Genomic DNA, 20,488 nt, shown 5'->3' with positions numbered 1-20,488 from the left:
TCTTCAAATGCCCTCAGGACTGAATGCGCTGAATTCTGGCCCCTCTTCTATGAAGCTATTTCTAGACACAGGGCCTCTCTCAGCCTCCTTCCTCTTCTGAATTCCAACCCTGTACGGTGCACCAGAATCACAGAGATAGAATGGCATTTAGATGCCTGTTAGAAAAAGGAGTCACTAGGGAAGGAGCAGCCTGCCTGGGTTGCACAGCCAGGGGAATGAGCTGGATTAGACTCTGACTTCCTCACACCTGCCTTTTCCACGACCCCACCTGCATGTGCGTTCCTTGAGAGCAGAAAGAGGCTGGACACTTCACGAACATCTAATGCTCTGTGAGATTCAGAAGAGCTACTCACAGACTCCTCTTTTTAAAGGCTATTTCTTTTTCAGCGAACCATAAATATTTCAGAGGCTCTTACCCCAGAAAATATATGTAAATAAACAAACCCAATCTTGATAATTCAGGAGTGCTTTGTTTATCTAAAGGCATTCAAATATGACAAGAAGGTAGCAAAGTGACATTTTTAACTAGAAAAAAGACTGGGGGTGGTTCTTTAGGGGGGCCTTTTTTAATCTTTCAAAAATTATAAATCATCCATCACTCTAATTGCTTAACAGCAGGGACCATGCCTAGAGTTAACGTCAACCACAGCCCTAATTTGAAAATCCACAACAGAACAACCTGCTGGTTCTTAGAAAAACCAAGAAATATGTATATTTAGTCCGCAAAAGGATAATCCTTGAGAGAACTGCACTGAAAAGGTTTTTAAGGTGGCTCCCTGATTATTTGACAGATACAAATGTGTGCTACCTACTCTCCCTCTTTTCCTTAATAGCTTCTGGTGATGGCAAGAGGAGGAACTGGATAGAGGAGGAGTATCCAGTTCAATTCCACTGGGTCACTACGTAACAAGGGTGGAAATGCAGACCGATGAATTCTGCTGCCCTGGACTCCTTACAAGTCTAGAGGGGGAACAAATGGAGTTTCTAGAAACATCAGCTCTCAACTAAATTCCAAAATGTTATTCTCAGTGATAAGATCATATCACTTTTGATACTCTAAAAAAATCTCAGGAATGGAATTAAAACAGAGGTTCAAAATTCTGGTGGAGAACATACAGATTTACCCAAAAAATAAAACTACAACAACAAAAAATTAAGTGGAGCCAAATTATTGTCCTCAAAATAATACAGAGGGTCCATTAAGGACCGCCCATCCTACTTCAAGTTCTATACCCTGAGCAGGCATGTGCTTACTCATCACTGTCTCCTGGCCTCTCTGCAATCAAACCAGAGTAGCAAGTTGACAGGTAAACCCAGACCAAAGGTCTGTTTTGACCCAGAGGCAAAGTATATATATATAATAATACCTTGCTACTTACGGGAAGGCCAAAGCTCTGGGGCTCCCAGCTCCAAATACAGAATGAACAGTTATTAAGCCTGGGAGGCCAGGTGTACAGGCCATCAAGAGATTTAAATGTCTGTTTCCATATAATTGGTTAAAGATTATATCATCTGGTTGCTTGCTTTATTATAGAATGCTGGCAACTAAAAGAAAGTGTCCAAAGCAGAGGAGAGATGGGTGACACACAGCTGATAAAAACTCATGGCAGCCATAGCACCGGACAGGGCAGTGTGGAGACAGCGGAAAGTCCTTTCTGAGTTACCCAGGAAAAATTTCTTTTTATGGAACCCTAATATGGCAAAGACTAGTATGAAAACAAAAAGGTTAAAATACATAATTCTGGCAAGGGAAGGGGCAAACCTCATTTACATGGAAAACTATCACCCCATTCGTCAGGGGTTCTCATGGTGAAGTTTCAGGCTGACAGAGCCCAAATGTTTCTTGGCCACTACTGTGCTGTCTAGCCATACATCACAAAACAATTTCCACTTACTCATCATTTGACTCATTCATGGTGACGAGGGGGCAAGAACAAGATATACAAAATTGGCAGCACTAAACAGGGTACTGTGGAGGTTTTCACAGGTGGTATGGGCTGCAGACCTCATTCTGGATAGGAAAATGAACAAAGGCTTTACAAAAATACATTGAAGGGTGGGCCTAGGCTGCTTTAGGGTGGGGCCCACACCAACAGATCCTATTGCTTAAGGAATCAAATAAGTACTTCCCCAACTACTTGGGTCAAATCAGTAAGCTTTAGTTAGCAGTGCTGTGCAACCCAAGACTTAAGTATCCAATGATGCCTTGGCCTGAAAATTCCAGCCTTAACTTCTGCTGGAGGAGAGAGGGTCTACAGCAGCTCTGGGGAAAGACATTATGGGTCCAAATCTCTATCTACGTAACCCTGGAAAACATTTTTAAGCCACTTCATGTTGTATAAATTACAACTTTTGCCTCACAGTTGGTGTGAAGGCTGCATTTTTAAAAATACAGTGCCTGACACATTATAATGGGTGTTTCGACTTTAAAATCCCAAATATTTGTTGCATTAAATATATGGTCTCAGTGAAAAATCTAAACTGGCCACTGGAATAGTAACCATGAAGTTACAAATGGGTAGTAGAAAGCCACTAAAAAAAATCCTAAACTGGGCATGGTAAGGCATGCCTATAGCTTCAGCTACTAGGAAAGATTGGCCGAATCCAGGAGTTCGAGTCCAGCCTGGGCAAAATAGTGAGACTTCACCTCTTAAAAAAAGAAAAATTCTAATTTGCCTTTAATTCATCAACAAGTTTTTAATGAGTTCCTACTGTGTGTCAGGGACTATGGGTATTAGAGGTAATTCATTGAACAGAAGAAACACAAATCAGTTTCTTCATGGAATCTAGGCAAAGTTAATTCACACTTAACATTGAAGCAACTGATTTAAAATACGGGCTGATTTTTTTCCAACCTACAAAAAAAATTGAGGTAAAATTCACATGACTAAAATTCAATGGCATTTACTACATTCACAATGCCGTGCAACCACCACTTACACCTAGTTCCAAAATGTTTGTCACTCCAAAATAAAACTATACCCATTATGCAGTTTCTTCCTAGAATATGGGTAAATCTTAATTACTGACATTTTCAGAACAATACATCAAATTAAGTACAAGTCTGTCTCCTTAAAATAACACATTCACTTGTTAAAATATTGCCTTTAAACACAGACATCTGTGAATCCAAAGAAAATGTAAACCCTCCCAAAACAATCAGTTTTCCAAAAAAAAAAAAAGCTTGCAGCTTTCTCTTAGTGTAATAATTGGTAGTTTTCAAAAGAGATGATACTGTACTCAGGGCATTAGGAAACATGTGGGAGGGTGTTTGGGGTGTCACAATGACTGGGGAAGGATATTATAAGCAAAGTGGGAGGGACTAGATTTGCAAAACATCCTGTCACAGATAGGTAACACCACTCTAAATTCCAAAAGTGACCCTGCTGAGAAATATGCCTGTTAACTACCCCAAAAGGTTTTTAAAAAGCATCAGGATCACTGCTCATTCTATGTTAACTTGCATTTCCTATTTGGAAAATCCTTCCACATACAGAAAAGTGAAAGAGGATGAGAATTGCTCACAATTGTGACCTAAATTTTGTGTCACCAGTTGGCTCAAGAAATCATAACAATGAAGAACTTGTTCCGGGCTTGGGGTGTGGGTGACTGAAGTTGACATTTCTGCTTAGATATCGCTATGCAGCTGCGGGTCATTTGCTGGGTTTCCCCTAATAGGGCTGCCAAAAAAAACCAAAGTGAAATGACAATAAACATGATTTGGAAATGAAGGTAAACATACTGCATATTTTTGCTGCCTGTCTTCAAATTTTAACATCTGAAATGATGGCATTTTCTTTTTGACAGCAAAACACAGCATCGATAATTCATTCAAATAATAAAAAGCAGAATAATCCTTATATTTTAAAAAATACATCATTAAAATATTTATGAACATATAGCTGAGATTTCCTTCAAAATAATAGGGGTGGAAGGAAGAGGTAAGGGCTAGGATGAAACAAGACTGATCATGAGCTGGTAGTTATTGAAGGTGGGTGAGGAACCCATGGGAATTCATTATCTTGTGTATCTGAAAATCCTAATAAAAAAATTTACAAACCAAACAATTAGAAATATACTATAAACATGTATTTCAAAAATAACATTTATTTTTCAATCCTAATAGGTATTCTTAAAAACTCAGGGCATTAACTGATCTCTCAGAACTCCCAAAAAAGAAGTTACACAAACATTCGGTAATTCAGAAAAGTATTTTTAAGATTTGGCAACTTCTTCCTCATTCCATGTCCAGGTGCCCTGTTTATTGAATTGTAGCTACTTAAAATGCCAGACCTTGAATATTTCTTCAAAAATCAATGGTGTTAAATTAAATTTGGCCTAAAGTTGCCTCCATAGTATGTGAACAAAATTGCAACCTAAGAGTATTCTTGTAAAAAAAAAAAAGGCTGAGTCTCAGCCAATCACAGCAGCTAAGCTTCAGCCAATCACAGGCTGGCAACTGTTCAGACCACATCTACATAAGGCAAATGCCTCATCACAGGATGCCTGGATAAGGCAAATGCCAGCCTGTAGGCAATCAAGTTGTTTCTGCAGGGCACTTCCCTCTTCTGCTGATAAACACCATGGGCCCTCATTGCTGAGTGAAGCTCTATGAACCTCTCCTGGTTTAGTGTGCTGCCAGATTCATTAATCATTGTTTGTGCAGATCAACTCTGCTAAATTTAATTTGCCCGAAGTTTTTCTTTTAACAATGGGGTGACTGGTTTTGAAAACAGAAGGCAGACTTTACTTTGAAATGATATGGTAAAGATGTCCTTAAGGACAGGTCAGAAAGCAACAGATTGCAGCAACTGAAACTCTGAACAGTTAAGTGACCTGCCCCAAATCAAACAGCTGGTCCACAGTGCGAGGAGGCTCTTGACCCTCACACTCTTCTTAGCCACGATCTTAAACTGCCCCTTAGAAAAGAAACTCAAGCGTACAGGTTTCAAATCAGAGGATTTTCAACTAAGAGGAGTTCCAAGACAGGCTAACTAGAAACAACGGGTTCATTAAATGATGTCTTTTACTAAAAACAAATATTATAAACTTTTAGTAAGAGCAGAGGCCCACAATGAAGCTCAAACTAACTTCCTTTGAAAGGAAATTGCCATTGCTCTATCCAGAGAAGTACATCACACCTATTACCACTGTACACTCTAGGCTAGAGATCAGGCATACTCTAACAAAAGATTAAAAAATCCTTGTGCTTTAAGCTTTGTTTCCTTATTTAATTAGAACATAATGGTACTTACAGTATTAAGAATGTAATGACTTAAAAGTTACTATACTACCTATCACTGAGCAATGCAATGTGAAAAGATAATCTTCTATCCTCTCTTGCCCTTAGAAATTAAGTTCAGCAGGGTGAAGTAAAGTTCATGAGTTCAGAGAAGATGGACTGACAAAACCTTTCCAACCAGTTGGTTCCCATTCCCCTCCACATCCAACCCTAACGCTACAGATCAACTATATACAACATGTATGTATAGTTCCTATATACATGTGATTCTCAGACACCATTTAGAGCCCTATTTAAAATAAAACAATCTGCAGAGAATGGACTTACGTAATTGCAACATTGCTCCCATCTATAACAATGTGCTTCAAATCCGTTCTCCCTGGTTCATTTTTTAATTCCAGCTTGTAGGGTACTTTTAGAGTATCTCGAAACCTTTGAACCCCAGTAACTGAGGAATCAATATGATCAGAAGGTCCTGCCGACCTTGCATCAGCAACTGAAGGTAACAGCTGGGGCAGTGGCATTGGTGGAGAAAGGGTTGAACAATTTGGCTTAGAATGAGGAGAACTACAACATCCTAAACGTTTTTCACAGGCAGATTTCATATTATTTGGAAGCAAGGGTTCTGGCTGCTGGTGTAAACCATTTTCAGGAAAAACTGGAACTCTGGGTTGGTGACTTGAAGCTCCCCTTGAAACAAAATTGACTTCTTTGGGACTTGAAGAGGCAACAGAAGGTGAAAGGCCATCAGTTTCAGGGTCTATGTTACAAATGTAGTTCTGGTTTGAACCCCAGAATTCATGTTTCTGTTCTATTGGCACTGTTCTGAAAGTATTAATTCTGCAATTTGAGGTACATGGTTTAGCTTCCACTTTGAATGGTAACTGAGAAAATTTTTCTGCCATATTTTGCTGTGCGTGAGTCTGTGTTTTCTTTGGAGTGGAATCAGTTGTAAGCTCATTTGTGCTGCTATAAACACCTTTATTTTTGGTTTTGTTGGTCTCCGGATACATTGTACCAGCTGAAAATTCTCTGTCTTCTTGGAATCTTTTATTTTCTTTTTCAATTTCCTCTAAGAGCAATAATGGTTCAGTAGATGGTCCATACACCTTAATGACTTTTTCAACAATTTCTTGGGAATAGCCCATGGTTTTAAAAAAGTTTACGAGGATGTTGTATTCCATTTCCTCAGTAGTTTCTTTTATATCTGGACTTAAATTTTCAGAATCAGTAGAAGAATCAGACAGGTCAGCTATTACATTTCCAGCCAATGTCTTAGCATCATGTAAAATCTCCCCCTCCTGAACATTTTCCAAAGAAAACTGCTTCTTGGTACGCCTTTCTTCAGAATCAGAAAATCTCCTTTTCTGACAAATTCTCTCATTGGAAAGTGCCTCTTCATCTGGGGTTAGACCATTTATTGGATCAAAAAGCACATCTGGTGAGCTAGAAAGGACTGTGTCCATTTGTTTTGTAAGCTCAGAAACAGGAGTCCCAGCTTTATTTCTTGCCTCTTCCTGCAAAACACTTTCATCTCTGGAAATATTCAGCCCTGTGGCAGCATTCTGTGTAAACTCTGTTTGTTGAGAATCTCTAATTTCAGTAACATCATCATCTGTTTCAAAGAGATTCTCCTCACCTTGTGTGAGTGTCAAAAGTTCTTTTTTCAAGGAAGTGGGCAAAATCAGCAAATCCATTGTGTAATTGTCTGCATGGGCTTCAACAAATTGTTTGAATTCCCTTTTCACCTCTGATTCTTTCTGACTACTGGGTAGGTTCTCTTTATTTTCAAAGAGCTTTACAAACTGCTGAATGTGACTCCTAGCCATGACCACGGCCTCAGCACTTCCTCTGATGCCAAGAAGGCCAATGTCCAGAATGCAGAGGTCAGCACAAGTATCCTGAATCAAGCTTTTCAGAAACAGGCTCTCTGCCCCAACAAAAATGCAGTGCATGTCTTTGGGGTAACATTCTCTTTCTTCTAGTTCAGGTTCACAGATTCCTTTAATATATTCCTGTAAAGAGAAAATAAGAAATTAGGTCAATTTACAAAAGTTCCTTATAGCACATAATAAATTACACATGTAACTACAAATGTCAGGCCAATTTTACAAAAATCACAAGCATGTTTGTAATTTTGAACAAAACGTCATGTTTTAAATAAAACATTGAAAGTAACAGATATAACTTGCTTAAATCATCTTTAGAGGAACTGAAAAATTTTCATCCAAATCTAAAAGGTGGGTATTTTGTAACATTTTATGCAATGTGATCTTAGGGATTTGCTGAGCTACACAGTGAATAATCCCAAGGATGGATTTATTTACATCTCTAATGAAAAGACATCTTTGCTTGTTACCAGTAATGTATTACTTCCATGACATAATCAATCATGAAATAATCAAATCAAGTGATTGACTAGAGAACAAATCTTGACTTTTGCTACTATATACCCTTGGTTTCCAGATTTCTTGAAAGTATAAAGAATAACACTAATTTTTTTTTTTGTTTTCAGACCAAAAGCAAGCTTATTAAGAAGCAAGAATAACATTAACAAAAATTTTTTTTCCAGTTGGTTGAAACAATCTATATACTGTATGATTTTTTGTCTGTTTTCTAAAGAAAACCAGACTGTTAAATTAAATGCAGATCTAATAGAACAAGTGAATGCTGGACAGTATTGCTGTTCTCAAATGCTGGTATTAAAAGGAGGTTGAAATGAGGCAAGAAAGGAAACTGAATTCTCTTAGCAATTAGTTGCTACTGGAGTCAGAAGTATGAATCAAGCAGACAAGCAAACACACACACAGGAACATACCTGTTAATAACTTTGGCTCTGGGGTCAGTGTCTTGGTCTAAAATTCCAGCCATATGACAGGTACTATCTTGCTCAAGTTACCTAATCCCTCTAAGCCCAGTTTCCTCAACTATAAAAGGAGTGTAACTGCAGGGGTTTTGAGGGAATTCAAAAAGATAATGGAAGTTAAAGTCTCGACAACAGCGCCTTGTACATAGTAAGTGCTTACTAAACAGTAACAACGCTGTTACTTAAATGATCAGTTAAAATTCTGGACAGACATTTGTAGGAAATGAGTCTGGAGATATCTGATCTATACTTTAAACTAAAACTAGAATGGTGTTACCAAAAAGTTAAACCTGTGCAGCACCAGTCAAGAAGAGGTATGGTAAGCCTGTACTTACTATATACTTGCTGTGATAGTTACACAACTTCAGTGAGAATTAATATTCAAACGTGTGTAAATATTCCTTGTGCATCTGAAATTTAGAACTACAACATCTTTATAAGTAGATGAAACAGCAGATATATGAGCTCTCTTACCTCCTTCTAAAAGCACCTGAAGTATTTGTGGTCTTGGTGGTAAAGCATGGAGGTAACTGGTGCTGGATAGAGGAGCTCTGTTATTTTTTTAGAGACAGGGTCTGTTGCCCAGGCTCGAGTGCAGTGGTGTGATCTTGGCTCACTGCAACTTCTACCTCCCAGGCTCAAGCGATCCTCCCATCTCAGCCCCCTGAGTAGCTGGGACTACAGGCATGCACCGCCACACCTGGCTAATTTTTGTATATTTTGGAGAAACGAGGTTTCATCATGTGGCCCAGGCTGATCTCAAATCCCCTGATGAGCTCAAACAATCTGCCTGCCTTGGTCTCTGAAATGCTGGGGTTACAGGTGTGAACCACTGCATCTGGCTAAGCTCTGTCTTTTTAATGGGGCAGCTTGCTATTTCTGTGAACATGTCAACTGAGTTAAACATAAAGTAATATAACTTATCCACTTTTCCTGAATGTGCAGCAGTGTTAAAGACTGAAGTCAGCATCCCTGAAGATCTCCAAAGAGGCAACATTTAGCTATCACTTGTTTGAAATTATGCTGTATTTAGGTTGTGGCTTTAACGTTTTAAAATTTATTTTGAAATAATTATAGGTTCTCAAGAAGTTCCAAAGGTACTACATAAAGTCCTGTGTACTCTTCAGTTTCCCCTAATCACTGCATCTTATGTAATTACAGTACAATTTCACAGTCAGGAGATTTACACTGACACATTTCTGTCTATATAGTTCTATTATATGTATAGTCATTTTATCATATGTGCAGCTTCCTGAAACTACCACCTCAGTCAAGATATGGAACTATTCCATCACCACAAAGATTTCCCTCATTACCCCTTTACAGTCATGTCCACCTACTCCTACCTTCCATCCCTAACCCCTGGGAATTTTTCATGTCTATAATTTTGTGACTTCAAGAATGCTATATAAATAGAATTACATACGACTTTTGGGGTTCACTTTTTTCACTCAACATACTGCTGTTGAAATCCATTCAAGCTGCTGCATATATCGAGTTCATTCCTTGTTACTGCTCAGTTGTATTCCATGGGATGGATGAACCAGTTTTTTTAATCCATCTCCCTACATTTTAGTTGTTCCTATTTGGAACTACTACAAATAAAGCTGCTATGAACACTCATGTGCTAGTTTTTATGTGAACTCAAGTTTCATTTCTCTGGGCTATGCTCAGGAGGGCAACTGCTGTTGGGTCGTATGGTATGTGTGTGTTTAGTTTTACAAGGGACCGCCAAACTACTTTCCAGAATGGTTATACTATTTTACATTTCCCCACCCATGTTTGAGAGATCCAGTTTCTCCATAACTTTGCCAGAATTTGCCAGTCACTATTTTTTATTTTACTTGTTCTAATAGGAGTGTAGTATTTGGTCTTAGTTTACATCTCCCTAATACAGTGGTGTTAAATATCTTTCCATGTGCTAATAACCAGCTACATATTCTCTTTGGTAAAATACTTAATCCTTTTGTCCACTCTCTTCCTTGAAAAAGTTTTCTTTTAGGCCAGGTGCGGTGGTTCATGCCTGTAATCCCAGCACTTTGGGAGACCGAGGCAGGCAATCACGAGGTCAAGAGATTGAGACCATCATGGCAAACATAGTGAAACCCCGTCTCTACTAAAAATACAAAAATTAGCTGGGCATGGTGGCGCACGCCTACAGTCCCAGCTACTCGGGAGGCTGAGGTAAGAGCACTTGAACCTGGGAGATGGAGGTTGCAGTGATCCAAGATCATACCACTGCACTCCAGCCTGGCAACAGAGCGAGACTCCACCTCAAAACAAAAAATAAAAAAAAAAAAAAGTTTTAATTTAGCCTGGGCAACATGGTGAAACCCCGTTTCTACAAAAAATAAGCCGGGAATGTTGGTGTGTACCTGTAGTTCCAGCTACTTGGGAGGCTGAGATGGGAGGATCGCTTCAGTCCAGGAGACTGAGGCTGCAGTAAGCTGAGATCATGTCACTGCTTTCCAGCCTGGGCAAAAGAGCGAGACCCTATCTCTAGAAATTTTTTTAAATTTTTAATTGACAAATGATTGTATATCTATATATAATTTTTTTTTTTTTTTTTTTTTTTGAGATGGAGTTTTGTTCTAGTCACCCAGGCTGGACTGGAATGGCACAATCTCCCGGGTTCAAGCGATTCTCCTGCCTCAGCCTCCCAAGTGGTTGGGATTACAGGCACGTGCCACCACACCTGGCTAATTTTGTATTGTTAGTAGAGATGGGGTTTCACCATATTGGCCAAACTGGTCTTGAACTCCTGCCTCAGCCTCCCAAATTCTGGTATTACAATTAGTTGCTACTGATTGAAGCAGTCTATATCCCATGATTTTTTGTCTGTTTTCTAAAGAAAACCAGACTGTTAAATTAAATGCAGATCTAACAAAACAAGGGGATGCTGGCCTGAGCCACTGTGCCCAGCTGATTGTATATATTCATGGGTCACACAGGGAAGTCTTAATACATACAATGTATAGTGAGCAGAACAGGTTAATCAGCATATCCATCTCAAACATTTAGCACTTCTCTGTGTTGTGAGCACTCTATATCCTCCTTCTAGCTATTTGAAACTATGTATTATTGTTAACTATAGTCATTCTACAGTGATATGAAACACTAGAATTTATTCTCCCCAGGGAGCTGTAATTTTGTATCTATTAACAAATCTCTCCCTTTCCTTTCTAGTCTCTAGTATCCTTCTGTCCATTTTCTAACTGGGTTGTTTTATTACTGTTGGGTTTTGAGAGCTCTTTATATATTCTAAGAGTCTTTTGTCAAATATGTGGCTTGTAGATATTTTCTCCTGGTCTGTAGTTTGTCTTCCCATCCTCTTAACAGGGTGTTTTGTGACAGCAAGTTTTTAATTTTAAGGAAGTTCAATTTATCGATTTTATTCTTCACCAAGCCTGAGGTACTGAAGACCTCTCCAATGTTATCTTCTAAGTTTTACATTTAAACTTATGATCCATTTTTAGTACATTTTAAAATAAGGTGTGAGGGTTACCTTGATCTTCACGTTTTTGCCTATAGGTACAATATTGCTGTAGCATCATTTCTTGAAAAGGCTATTCTTTCACCACTGAATCGCACTTTTGTCAAAAAATCACGTGGCCATACTTGTGTGGAGCTACTTGTGAGTTCCCTATTCTGTTCCAATCTATGTGTCTATCCCTTCATCAAGACCACACTGTTTTGATTACTGTAACTGTATAATTTCTTTAAATTGGGTAATGATTTGCTCCCTCTTTATAATTTTTAATTGCTTTAATTATTCCATTTCCTTTGTCTTCCCATACATACTTTTAGAATAATTTTGTCTGTGTCTACAAAATATCTTGCTGGAATTTTATCAGCAATTGTGCTGACAATTACGTGTCAGCAAGAGACATGAATCTGAGCATAACTGACATCTGCTGAGTCTCCTGATCCATGAACCTGGTATTGCTATCCATTTATTTAGATCTCATTTGCTTTCTTTCATTAGCCTTTTGAGTTTGAGAATACAAATCCTGTACGTTTTCCAAGATTTCATGTTTTAAGAATTTTATTTTTCTGAGTGATTGTGCATGGTGTTGTATTTAAAATTTTGGTTTCTATGTGTCCATTGTTAGTATATAAAAATGTAATTGATTTCTGTATGTTAATCATGTATCTTGAAACCTTCCTGAACTCACTTATTCCTATTAAAAGTTCAAGGATCTGTGTGTATGTGTAGTTTCCTGGGGAATTCCTACACAGACAATTATGTCATCTACAAATATTTCTTCTTTTCTGACTTATATGCCGTTTATTTTCTTGCCTTACTGCAGTGGCTAGAAAGTACAGCACTATGTTGGGGAGCAGTGGTGTGAGCAAATATGCTTGCCTTGTTAATGATCTACAGAGAAAAGCACTCAGTCTTTCCCACCATTAAGAATGATGAAACCTGGAAAGTTTTTACCGACGTTCTTTATCACATTGAGGAAGTTACCTATTCTCTAGGATCATGAACATGGATGGGTGTTGAAATCTGTCAAATGCTTTACTGCATCAACTGATAAAATCCTGTGATTATTTTTCTTCCTCAGCCTGTTAATATGGTTGGTTACATTGACTTCTGAATACTGAACCAGCCTTACATCCCTGGAATAACCCCTACATGATTATGGTATATAATTCTTTTACATATTGCTGAATTATATTTGTAAATATTTTGTTAAGAATCTATAAGGACTTTTTCCTTTTTGGTACTGTTTTTGTCTGGGTTTACCATCAGGGTAATACAGGCTATACATGAGTTAGAAAGTGTTCTCTCCTCTTGCAGTTCTTGGAAGAGATTCTATAGAACTGATGTTCATTCTTTTTAAGACATTTTGTAGAATTCTCCAGTGAAACAACCTGGGCCTGGAGATTCCTTTTATAGGAGTTCAAAAATTATCCATTCAATTTCCTTAATAGATAGTTTTGAATAGCCTTATAGCTATTTCATATGAAGTGAGTCATGGTAGTTTGTGCCTTTTGAGGAACTGGTCCATTTCAACTAAGTCACCAAATTTATGTATGTAGAGTTGTTTGTAGTTTTCTTATCTTTCTGATGTCTGCAAAGACACCCTGGTTTCATTCCTGATATTAGTAGTTTGCAGCTTCTCTCATCTTTGTTAGTGTTGCTAAGAGACTTGTCGACTTTACTAATCGTTTCAAAGAACAAGCTTTCATTTCACTGATTTTCTCTATGTGTTTTCAGCTTCATTAATTTCTGCTCTTTATTATAAATGTTCCTTCTGCTTGCTTTGGGTTTATTTTGCTCTTCTTTTTCTAGTTCCTTGAACCTTAAATTATCAAGACTTTTCTTTTTTTTCATTATTATTATACAGGCGAGGTCTTGCTATGTTGTCAAGGTTAGTCTCAAACTCTTGGGCTCCAGCAATCCTCCCACCTTGGCCTTCCAGAGTGTTGGGATTTCAGGCGTGAGTCACTGGGCCCGGCCTGTTCTTTTCTACTGTAAGCATTTAAGTGGCAGAAATTTCCCTTTCGGCATGGCTTTAGTGGCATCCTGAAACTTTGATATGCTGCATTTTCATTTAGTTCATATATTTTTTCAAAATTTCCCTTTGACTCATAAATTTAGAAGTGTTATTTAGTTTTCAAGTTTTTGAAGATTTCCTGCTATCCTTCTGTTGGTGATTTTTAGTTGGATCTCTTTGTGGTCAAAACACTGTATGATTTCAATTATTTTAAATTTATTGAGAATTGTTTTGTAGCCCAGGATAAGGTCTATCTTGACACTTCTATGGGTGCTCATAAAGAATGTATATTCTGCTGTTGCTGACTGGGATGTTTTATAGATGTGTATTAGAACCTGGCTGGTTGATGGTGGTGCTGAGTTCTTCTAGATCCTCATTTATTTTCTGTTTAATGATTCCATCAACTGTTGAGAGAAGGGTGTTGAGGTCTCCAACTATAACTGTGGATTTATCAAGTTCTCCTTTCAGTTCTGCCAGTTTTTGGTTCACATATTTTGCAACTCTATTGTTAGGAATATAAACATTTAGCACTGTTGCATAATGTCTTCTTGAATTATCCCTCTTACTATTATGTAGTGTCTCTCTTAATCTCTGGTAACTTTCTTTGCTCTGAAGGCTACTGATAGTAATATTGGCACTCCAGCTTTCTTTTAAATAATGTTTGCATGGCACATGTCTTTCCTTCTTTCACTTTTTACTTACCTGTAATACTTGAATTCAGCTTCTTGAAGACATCAGATAATTTGATTATATGTTCTTAATCCACTATGACAGTGCCTGTCTTTTAATTGGAGTGTTGATTTACATTTAATGTAATTATTGGCAAATCTGCCTACCATTTCACTTGTTTTCTGCTTGCTTCCTATATTTGATTCCTGTTCTATCTTGCCTTCTTTTGCATTATACAAACACTTAGTATAATAATTTACCTATCACACTTTTTTTTCTTCGTGAGACACAATCTTGCTCTGTTGCCCAGGCTTCAGTTGCAGTGGCATGGATCTCGGCTCACTACAACCTCCATCTCTCAGGTTCAAGCGATTCTTGTACCTCAGCTTCCCAAGTAGCTGGGATTACAGGTGCACACCACCACGCCTGGCTAATTTTTTGTATTTTTAGTAGAGACAGGATTTTGCTATGTTTGCTAGGCTGGTCTTGAACTTCTGGGCTCAACTGATCCACCTACCTTGGCCTCCTAAAGTGCTGGGATTACAGGTGAGAGCCACCACGCCTGGCCCCTACTGCATTTTTATCTGTATCTCTTCATATAGTTTTTAAGTGGTGATGCTGATTACAATATTCTTTTCACAGCCTACTTATCATCACTATTCTATCATTTCATAAAACTATATCACTTATATACATGTTTCTTATTTTCTATATCATATGATGTTTTGACATCTTGGGGAACCTTTCGGACCATGAGAGGGGCTGGCTGCCCCTTTCAGAACCAGCTAATTCCTAGGGGTGGTCCCCAGCTTGTCTGGGGAATGCCTTTTAGGTGCAGACTGCCTGACCCAATGCTATGCTCCCTCCCATCTCTTTAAGTCTCACATACGAAGCCAATATTTCCCCTGCACTAAATCAACCTAAGGCCAGGTACCAGACAACCAGAGAGTCCCTATAAAGCCTGTGAGAATTATTCAAACTATCTAATCCGAAACTGTTTACCTCGCCCCGCCTTCCCTTTCTCACAGAAGCCCCAGTAAAGTCTCTGGCTTAGGCTTTCCTCTGACCTGCTTCTGCCTCCTGACCAAACCCTGATGCTTCCCCGTGGTCCTGCATGGCATGGCATGTCCCCTTCTCTCAGCAAATGTAAATAGTAAATTTTTTCACTGGCACTGACCTGTGTTGTCACCTCCATAAATTCAAATCCCATTGGTAAAAATTTTAGGACACCAGCATACCAGTTTCTTTATTCCTGGTTCCTTTCCTCTCTCCCAATGTTAGGTTACAGTGATCTCACACATTGCATTTACATGCATTTGAAACCCCATCAGACAATATTTTAATTTTTGCTTTCAATGTATGAAACTCATTTTAAAGAAATCAAGAGGAGAAAGTAATCTATTACATTTATCCAGATATTTACCATTTATATTTGAAGAACTTTCCTTAGGAGAATTCCTAAGGAATAGACTCTTTGGTGTAGACTGTGGGCAATAATTTCTCTTTAGTTTTTCTTCAACTGAGAATGCTTTATTTCACTTTCATTCTTGAAGGATTTCACTGGATAGAGAAATCTGGGTTAACATTTTTTTTTTTTCTCCCCAGCAAACAGAATACAAGAAAATAGGTTAACATTTCTTGTCTTTCATCACTTAATATTGTGCCACTTTCTTCTGTCCTTTGCAGTTTCTGATAAGTCACAGTCATTTGAATTGTTGTTCCCCCACAATGTGGTATGATTTTCCCTGGATGCTTTCATGATTTTTACGTTCTCAATTTTCAGCAGTGTGCTTTCGATGTGTCTGGGTATGGAAATCTTTGGGTTTATTCTGGTTGTGTTCCGTGAGCTTCTTGAATCATCATGTTTATATCTTTTGCCAAACTTGAAATGTCTTCAGCAATTATTTCTTCAAATACTTTTTCAGGATCACATACTTTTGCCATTTGGTTCCTCTATCTTCTATTTCTTTGCTGAAACTTACTTTTTCTAATGGTTTTAAGAGTATTTAAGATTGCCTGTGGAGTGCTTTCAGTTGCTGGTTGAATATTTTAGTCTTTCATCAAATAACTGCAACATCTGTGTCATCTCAGCACTGCTGTCTTTTCCTATATGAGTTGAGATTTTCCTACCCCTTTATATGCCAATTTCGAATCATATCCATTTTGAACAATGCAAAATTATGTTATAAAGCCTTCAATCTTGTTTAAATCTTATAAATACTGAAACTTTTGTTTTAGCAGATAGTTGATATAATTAGATTCAGGCTGCAAGCTGCAACCTGTCTTCTGAGCTGTGGTTCCAATATCAGTTCAGTTTTCAAAGCCCTGCAATGCTATGTTTTAATTTTTATTTTTGAGACAGGGTCTTGCTCTGTCACCTAGGCTGGAGTGCAGTGGTGCCATCATAGCTCACTGCAGCCTCAATCTCCTGGGTTCAAGTGATCCACCCACCTCAGCCTCCCAAGTAGCTGAGAACACAGGTGCACGCCACCATGCCTGGCTAATTTTTCTATTTTTTGTAGAGACAGGGTTTCTCCATGTAGCCCAGGCTGGCCTTGAACTCACTCCTGGGCTCAAGCGATCCACCTGCCTTGGCCTCCCAAAGTGCTGGGAATATAGGCATGAGCCACCATGCCTGGCCTGCAACGCTATGTATCTATCCCACATGTATGCCACTGTGTAGCCATTCTGGGACTTGGATGGTGGTCTTTTTGTTAATTCAGTTCTCAAAAGCCTTTCTTATGCTGATTAGGAACACATCCATGCACGTGTACCTTGGGGATCAGCCAAGGGGATCATGAACAACTTCATGGCTCACTTTTCTGAACTCTTCCCTCTCTGCCATCTACCTGGTGCTTTCTGGTTTCCTGGGGCTCTTTCCCCTTGGTCCTCCACCCAGAAAGATGGGGCTTTTGATTAACCCACTGCCTTGTACCTCTGCAACTGTGCTTGGATTCAGCCAGGACACACAGAGAGAAAAATCAATGGAGCCCACAACTACAATTAGAGAGAAAGGTTCTCCTATGTTGGAATTTTGGCTTCTACAAGCTTTGATTGCCACTACATGATTATTTGGGGCTGGGTTGCATGAGAATAAAGAAGAAAAAAAAGGGGGGGCTCACTCTAAGTTTTGGATGTTTCCTTTTCTGTCACTTGGGCTGAAACCAGAAGGCTTTTCCTGGTGTGTCCTGGTGCCCATTTCCACTTCCAGGTGGAACTATGTTATGTTCATGCTGGAGGATTAACGAGGGGAACAAATGGTAAACTCACCGCTGGTTTGGTGATACTTTTTCTTTTCTTTTTTGAGATGGAGTCTCACTCTGCAGCCCAAGCTGGAGTGCAGTGGCATGATCTTGGCTCACTGCAAACTCTGCCTCCGGGACTCAAGTCAATTCTCATGCCACAGCCTCCCGAGTAGTTGGGACTACAGGCACGTGCCACCATGCCCAGCTAATTTTTTGTATTTTAGTAGAGATGGGATTTAGTAGAGATGTTGCCCAGGGTGGTCTGGAACCCCTGAGCTCAGGTGATACACCCATTTTGGCCTCCCAAAGTGCTGGCATTACAGGCATAAGCCACTGTGCCCAGCTAGTGGTACTTTAAATTCTGGTCTTTGTTCTAAATCTGCCTATTATTTATTTTTCAGGGTCCTTAAATAGTTGCTGTATGCATTCTGCCTGGGTTTTATCGCTGTATTCAGTAGGACTGACAGGGTGGAGTGTGCTTACTCTTTTTAAATTTTTTTTTTTTTAATTTTTGAGACAGAGTCTCGCTCTGTCGCCCAGCCTGGAGTACAGTGTGGCACTGGGTTCAAGCGCTTCTCCTGTCTTGGCCTTCCAAGTAGCTGGGATTACAGGCGTGTGCCACCTCACCTGGATAATTTTTGTATTTTTAGTAGAGACAGGGTTTCACCACACTGGCCAGGCTGGTCTAGAACTCCTGGTTTCAAGGGACCCTTCTGCCTCAGCCTCTCAAAGTGCCAGGATTAGAGATGTGAGCCACTGTGCCTGGCCAGCTTACTCTATCTTACCCAGAACTGGAAACTTCTTGCCTGTTAATGTAAGTGATGCTGCCCATCCAACATGAGTAAATGAATAGATGAATTCACACTGGTCAAATACTATTGAGATTACTGTGCAGCCACTTGGATAAGGAAAGTTTGATCATATCTCCTCAGTGGGCCACCAGCAACAACTAGCCAAGCTGAAGAGGAGAGATTTATTCTCCAGATGAAAGACCCTCAAAACAAATACTCCCACAAAAGGGGCTATTGCTGTATCCGACCCAAGGTAAAGCCCACCTATTGACAGATTCTGCCCAGATACAGAGCTTTCCATTTCAGATTTAGTGTCAAACATCAAAAGCACCCACACTGGAACAAAGGCCTAAATACAAAAGATGGAAACCAATTAAGCAGATCACACAGAGAACTGCAGGAAACTAGGTAATGCAGGGCACAAAAGAAAACCTTCACGAAATTTTAATCAGTGGTTTCAAACAGATATAAGATGATACTGAACCCACAGAACAGGAAGCAAGATGCTAAAAGAAGGGAAAGGAAGAAAGAAAAAGAAGAGGAAAAGGAAAGAAATCAGAATAGAAATGTGGGCAAATTAAGAATATGATGGCCAAAATAAGAATCAATAGGAAAACTGAAAGACAAAGGTGAAGAAACCTTTCTAAAAGTACCATGAAAACAAAGAAATGGGAAAAATAAGAGAAGAGGCCTTAAAGGTCCACCTAGGATATCCCAAATCCAAATAACTAGCATGTCAAAAAGAGAGAACGGCAATTAATACAAAAGTAACACAAAATCATTTCCCAGAACTAGAATACACAAGAAGGCTGGGTGAGGTCATGAGTCTCTAATCCCAACACTTTTGGATGCTGAGGTGGGCAGATCATTTGAGGCCAGGAGTTTGAGACCAGCCTGGGCAACATGGAGAAACCCCATCTCTATAAAAAAACACAAAAATTAGCCAGGCATGGTGGCATGTGCCTGTAGTCCCAGCCACCTGGGAGACTGAGGTGAGTGGATCACTTGAGCCCAGGAAGTCGAGGCTGCAGTGAGCATGTTTGCACCACTGCACTCCAGCCAAGGTGACAGGGGGAGACCCTGTCTCTAAATAAAAAAATAAATAAAATACATAAGAACCCAAGCATAATTAGTGAAACAATTACAACTTTCTTGGAACTAAAGGCCAGAAACATCTTGAAAGGAAAAACAAAATACCTAGGCATGATTACTTTCAAAAGTCCCACAAGAAAAATCCTGGGAGCAGGGTGGGAACAGGACATACAGAAGATTGACAATAAGAATGTCACAAATTCTCAAAAGCAATTCTGGATGACGGGGGAGGGGGGAGGGGGGACGGGCAGGCAGTAATGTATCCAAAGTTCTAAGGGAAGATGATTTTCAATTTATAATTCTATACCTATCTACATTACATATCAAATACAATATAGAATAGAGACCCAGAAAATTACTCCTATGGATTCTTTTCTTAGCAAACAGATATCTGACATGAAATTCACCAAAATAAGGGAGATGAAATAATTAGTTATACAATCCAAGAGTGGCAACTAGAAGTCCAAATGTCATAGCTATGCAGCAGACAAACTGAGGAACCAGTGGATTAGAGGAGGGAAGAGGATTTTAGAGGTGTTCTCCCAAAAAGGATGGTAAATAGAGATATAAATAAATACTTATAAAGTATTAAGGGTATATATAAAACACATTTCACAAGTGGATAAAAACAGGGCAGATACAAATTCCAGGAAAGGCTTGGGCCTTGAGCTCAGGAGTTTGAGGCCAGCCTGGGCAATACAAAAAGTTAAAAAATTAGCTGAACATTGTGGTGCATGTCTGTATAGCAGCTATTTAGGAAGCTGAGGTGGGAGGACTGCCTGAGCCCTTGTGGATGCTGCAGTGAGCTGCACTCTAGCCTGGGCAACAAAGCAAGACCCTGTCTCAAAAAAAAAAAAAAAAAAAATTTAGGAAAAAATTAAATAAGTTGTACCAAAAAAAACCCCATAAATGTAGTACAGTACTTGGCTCTGCACTGGGTAACTAAAAAACATAACTATATTGGAAAAACTGGGATAGTTTTTGTCTCATTTATCTTAAAGAAAGTGAATAATGCCTGTAACTGGTAAGAAATGGCAGTATAGGCTGGGTGCAGTGGCTCACACCTATAATCCTAGCAC

At 39.1% G+C, this 20,488-nt stretch overlaps 1 protein-coding gene across 1 annotated transcript in view; it reads right to left on the bottom strand.

Annotated features, from left to right (window-relative positions):
• N4BP1 (NEDD4 binding protein 1) overlaps positions 1 to 20,488 on the bottom strand; it is a 74,073-nt gene that overhangs the window by 16,394 nt on the left and 37,191 nt on the right. Inside the window, exon 2 of the mRNA XM_010354875.2 lies at positions 5,570 to 7,257. Within this exon, the coding sequence (XP_010353177.2) occupies positions 5,570 to 7,257 (1,688 nt within the window). The remainder of the gene's footprint in view (positions 1 to 5,569; positions 7,258 to 20,488) is intronic.

This window comes from Rhinopithecus roxellana, chromosome 20, assembly GCF_007565055.1.
Source record: "Rhinopithecus roxellana isolate Shanxi Qingling chromosome 20, ASM756505v1, whole genome shotgun sequence".
Taxonomy (NCBI): domain Eukaryota; kingdom Metazoa; phylum Chordata; class Mammalia; order Primates; family Cercopithecidae; genus Rhinopithecus; species Rhinopithecus roxellana.
The sequence above is the reverse complement of the archived record's forward strand: the minus strand, read 5'-3'. Positions and strand labels throughout refer to the sequence as shown.